This window comes from Odontomachus brunneus, unplaced genomic scaffold (genome assembly GCF_010583005.1).
Source record: "Odontomachus brunneus isolate Ranch 3 - 2012 unplaced genomic scaffold, Obru_v1 Obru_scaffold_206, whole genome shotgun sequence".
Taxonomy (NCBI): domain Eukaryota; kingdom Metazoa; phylum Arthropoda; class Insecta; order Hymenoptera; family Formicidae; genus Odontomachus; species Odontomachus brunneus.
The window spans coordinates 449,571-455,226 of NW_022639656.1; the positions used below are offsets into that span (position 1 = coordinate 449,571).

The 5,656-nt window shown below is 33.2% G+C and overlaps 1 protein-coding gene across 4 annotated transcripts in view; it reads left to right on the top strand.

Annotated features, from left to right (window-relative positions):
- The window catches only part of LOC116852198, a 36,042-nt gene that overhangs the window by 6,349 nt on the left and 24,037 nt on the right, over positions 1-5,656 (top strand). For all 4 annotated transcript variants that reach the window (XM_032832300.1, XM_032832301.1, XM_032832303.1 and 1 more), the window contains one exon: positions 4,717-4,882. In XM_032832300.1, coding sequence (XP_032688191.1) covers positions 4,717-4,882 — 166 coding nt within the window. The remainder of the gene's footprint in view (positions 1-4,716; positions 4,883-5,656) is intronic.

Here is a 5,656-nt window from a genome sequence, read left to right on the forward strand (position 1 = left end):
TCTCGAGATGTGCTATAAGAATATGCAATGAAAAATGGGGTGTTCCATTTAAAAAAATTAATGTGACCTTGACCTGACCTTCGCTACGCAACCCAAGGTCAAACTGATGTGATCAGTAAATACATCTTTTTAAACGCCAGAACTTTTGTCTGAAACATTTTTTTGTAAAACTTATATTTTTCCTGATATTCGGGCGTCCCGGTACTTTCCCAACACCCTGTATATTCAGGGAGGTTTCATTTAAAAAATTCAAAATGACCTTGTCCTGATCTTGACGACGCCACTCAAGGTCAAACCAATGATATCATCTTATGTCCCCTTCGAAATCCTAAAACATTTATCTGAAACATTTTTCTTTAATATGCACTGTTCAAGAGATAATTGAGATGATCGATTAAAATGGGTCATCCTGTATATACAGGGTGTCCGAAATCTTTCTTGACACAAGTCGTAGGAACGTAAAACGATTTAAACGGAACAGAAAAGTCAAATACCATTTTGCGAAATTCGCAACAATTTTCAAGGAATTAATTACACAGGCACACAAAAAGAAAAAAGTTGCTGTTCCATAGACTACACCACCATATCTATATGTTTTGGGGGTCACTGGATCGGAATCCGTTGTCCGTTAAACACCATCACGTCACCATTCGTTCATAAAACCTAACTCGTCCTTCTAACCTCAAAAAATACCTCAAAATCGCTGAAATAGCATCTTTGAAGCTGAAAAATGAACACTGGCGACTAAAATCTGTAGACAATAGGCTACTTATATGTTTTTAGGGATATAGAATTTGAATTTTGAAGTCGGATTAGCTTAACAGGTTAGAATTCCTTTTTAACTCCAAATATTATCGCAATTTTCTGTTCACTTTTTCCTATGATATCTAACTCTTTTATCTTCAAAAGATCTATGGAATGGCTTTCTTTTACGTTTGACTCCTTTTCATACATTTTCTCTTTTCCAAATCCAATAGTAGTCAGTCATCATATTTATACTCCATCTCCCTTGATAGCGACGCTCCATTACTTTTAGATCTTGGTGAAATCGTTCTCCTTATTCCTTAGTCTCCTAAATTCATTGGGAAATAATCGAGATGAGAATTCAAAGAGTGCAGCTTAAGATTCATCAAACATCCTAATTTTCCAAAGTTTTTCACCATATTTGCTACTATTTTTTCGTAGTCATCACTTTTATGATTGCCCAGAAAGTTCTCTACAACTTTCATAAAACTAATCCACGCAGCCTTCTCATTCTGATTCATTAACTTGATGAAATTCTCATCCTTCAATATTTTTCGAACTTGTGGTCCATCGAAAATGTCTTCTTTTAATTTTGCATCAGATATTCCTGGGAATTGTTTTCCTAAATACTCGAAGCATTTTTCTTCTCCTTTGAGAGCCTTGACGAACTGCTTCATTAGACCAAGTTTTATATGAAAAGGTGGGAGCAATACTTTCTTTGGATTAACTAAAGGATTAGCAATGATGTTGTTTGAACCTAGTTCACACAAAGTTCTCTTTGGCTATATTTTCTGTTTATAGTGATTGTTACGGTCTCGACTACGCCATGAATATAAAGAGCAAGGGAAATTCGTAAAGCCTGATTGTTGGCCTAATATCATGTTCAAAATTTTAAGATCCCCACAGATTTGCCACTTATGTTCTAAATATTTAATTTTCTCTAAAACAGTTTTGCTCAATAATACCAACTTTTTCGTCCCTATACTAGCCGCACATTCAACAAGATTGAGAGGATTATAGTAATATGGAACTAGTTTTAGAGAAAATTAAATATTTAAAACATAAGTGACATATCTGTGGGGATCTTAAAGTCTTGAACATGATATTAGGCCAACAATCAGGCTTTACGAATTTCCCTTGCTTTTTATGTTCATGGCGTAGTCGAGACCGTAACAATCACTATAAACAGAAAATATAGCCAAAGAGAACTTTGTGTGAACTAGGTTCAAACAACATCATTGCTAATCCTTTAGTTAATCCAAAGAAAGTATTGCTCCCACCTTTTCATATAAAACTTGGTCTAATGAAGCAGTTCGTCAAGGCTCTCAAAGGAGAAGAAAAATGCTTCGAGTATTTAGGAAAACAATTCCCAGGAATATCTGATGCAAAATTAAAAGAAGACATTTTCGATGGACCACAAGTTCGAAAAATATTGAAGGATGAGAATTTCATCAAGTTAATGAATCAGAATGAGAAGGCTGCGTGGATTAGTTTTTTGAAAGTTGTAGAGAACTTTCTGGGCAATCATAAAAGTGATGACTACGAACAAATAGTAGCGGATATGGTGAAAAACTTTGGAAAATTAGGATGTTTGATGAATCTTAAGCTGCACTCTTTGAATTCTCATCTCGATTATTTCCCAATAAATTTAGGAGACTAAGGAATAAGGAGAACGATTTCACCAAGATCTAAAAGTAATGGAGCGTCGCTATCAAGGGAGATGGAGTATAAATATGATGACTGACTACTATTGGATTTGGAAAAGAGAAAATGTATGAAAAGGAGTCAAACGTAAAAGAAAGCCATTCCATAGATCTTTTGAAGATAAAAGAGTTAGATATCATAGGAAAAAGTAAACAGAAAATTGCGATAATATTTGGAGTTAAAAAATAATTTTAACCTGTTAAGCTAATCCGACTTCAAAATTCAAATTCAACATCCCCAAAACCATATAAATAGCCTATTGCCTACAGATTTCAGTCGCCAGTGTTCATTTTTTCAGCTTCAATGACGCCTTTTCAGCGATTTCGATGTATTTTTTGAGGTTAGGGACGAATGGTGGACGTGATGGAGGTCAACGGACAACGGATTCGGATCCAGCGACCCCGAAAACATATAGGTATGTTTGTCAGGCTTCATTTCTCAACTTAAAAAGAGCGGTTTTAGCCATTTTTAGGTATTTTTTGAGACGAATGGTAACGTGGTGGGGTTTAACGGACAATGGATTCGTATCCAGCGACCCCGAAAACATATAGATACGGTGGTGTAGTCTAGCGAACAACAACTTTTTTTCTTTTTGTGTGCCTGTATTGTTTTGTTTGAGCAAATAAGCCCTCGAGCCGGCGCGCAACTGATACGCGCGATCATGATGCACGCGAATCGCGACTCGCTGCGTTTCTTCGCCCATAGCTACGATATATCTCGTAGCCATAGTTATTATAGTTACGAGATACAGCATAGCTATGTGCGGAGAGACGCAGCAAACGGCGATTCGCTTGTACCACGGTCGCGCGCCGACCCAAGCCCTAATTTGCTGAAACAAAATAATTAATTACTCGAAAACTATTGCGAATTTCGCAAAATGGTATTTAACTTTTCTGTTCCGTTTAATCCGTTCTACTTTCCTACGAATTGTGTCAAGAAAGGTTTCGGGCACTCTGTATATATCATTATACAAGTATATGTAAAGATGGATCTTCTAATGTGTGGATTGAAGCTGATGATATGTGAATTAAAAAGAGACAGTAGTCAAGAGGCTCTAAAAATATTTATATATTTTTCTTGTAGATTGTTGGTTCTAAATAATAACACATAATATAAATATGTTATGTAACAAGATAATGAAGAGGACAGCTATATATTAGTAAAATATAACAGGAGTGCTAATGAAACCTTTTCTACTTTTTATAGCAATGAATAAATGTTATTAATATTTTTTATATCTATACAATTGATTATAAATGAGGATCTTATATGTGCTAAGATTATATAAAATAAAAAAAAAAATTAAAGAATACGGATACACATGCGCTCTGCATGAGAAATTATATTAAAAGAAATTTTGATATAATAAATAAAATTTTTCTTTAATATATTGTTGTATGATTACGATGATTAATAGTTATACAAAAAGAAGTGTGTGTGTGTGTGTGTGTGTTTATGTGTTTGCGCGTGTATGTATGTATGTAAAATATATGTGTGATAAAAGATATTGTAGTGAATGAACTTTTGTTTAAAGTATTTTTTTTTTTATTTTAAAATCATTAGTACTTTTTTCAGTTAAAATATATATTTTTATTTGAGTTGCGTATTAGCTGATGTATTTAAGATATAGTCATTAATATAAATAACTTAATACTTAAATGTAACACGCAAATTTGAAAAAAAAACATTAAAAATTGAAATGCAATAAAAATTTATTTTATAAATGTTTAAAATGATTATTGTTTACATTTATACATTTTGATAATTGAACTTTAGAGGAATATTTAATATTACTTATATTATTGGGAGTAATATTTTATAATGTTACCCCCTGTCGGGCAGGCGAGCGCGCTGTCGAGCAGTGTGTGGGTGCGTGCGTGCGTGCGTGCGTGCGTGTGTGCGTGCGCGCGCGCGCGCGCGCGCGCGTGTGTGTGTGTGTGTGTGTGTGTGTACGTGCATACGGTTGGCACCTTTCCAGCCTACAAATTCCATGTTTTTGTATATACAATATCCAAAAATTACACTCATTTTATGCAACTTCTTTTGTTAATAACTTTTTAACGAACCAAGAGCGTGGGCTAAAACCTTTTGAAGATTATTCAAGAGGGTGACCTCTACAACATTTGTTAACGTCAAGATCATAGCTGCTGGGTCCGTTTTTCTAAAGATTTACCGAGATATTTTAAAATTTAATAGTACTGATTGTTTCCTGTATACACGTAATAATTTTAAAATTTATATTTACGAAAATAGTGAATTTATTCGTAGGATCTGATTCGCAATGGTCATGGATGGGAAACACGATGAATGAAATCATACTTGGTAATAATTATGTTATAACTTGTATACAACGTATCGTTTGCACCATTGTTTCTGAGGCGAGCCATTCGGATAATCCTACGAGTACTGACAAGATTATTGATGGTTTATCAAGGTATATATTCTTAAGTCTTAATTTATAATAGTTTAATTTAAGGCAATTAGTTATTATCCGCTCTTATCATATTTTAATTCTAATCCCAGCAAACACAATAATATAACATATATGTTTTAAATACGTAACAGTAAAGATCACGAAGTGACCAGTTATGTAGCAAGTAACATACATGTAGATTACATGTACTACGAAATGTCAGCAACAAAAGTACTTCTATGATCTATTTAAGATACGTTACAAATGCTCTAAATGTTCTATTTATGGTATGTAACATAGCCAACATAACTACATTATATTTACATATCAAATACATAGTACATTCGGAAATATCGCCGTAAACATCAAGTATTAGTTACATAACATCGATATTAAAATATCAATTCAAGCAGATAACAGTTATATAACAGGTATCTCATTGAGCGGACATTTTAACATCAATATTATGTTACTAATATTTGATATATATTGGGACATACATTTTAATGGAGTAACAAGTAACATATGTTTATGTTAGCCTGATGAAACATATAGCGCGCAGAGAAGATCAATCCAATATCGAAATGTTTAATAAGTTTTTAATTTAAAAGTTATGAAACATTTTTCATTAGATCGACTTTCTCTGGATGCTATAAACTTGATTAGGCTAACATAAATATATGTTACTTGTTACTGCATTAAAATGTGTATGTTATTTAATGTACTATATTTGTTGCAAATAAAAAGGACTCTAATAAGTATTTCATAGGTTTAAGTTTTTTTTACATTATATGT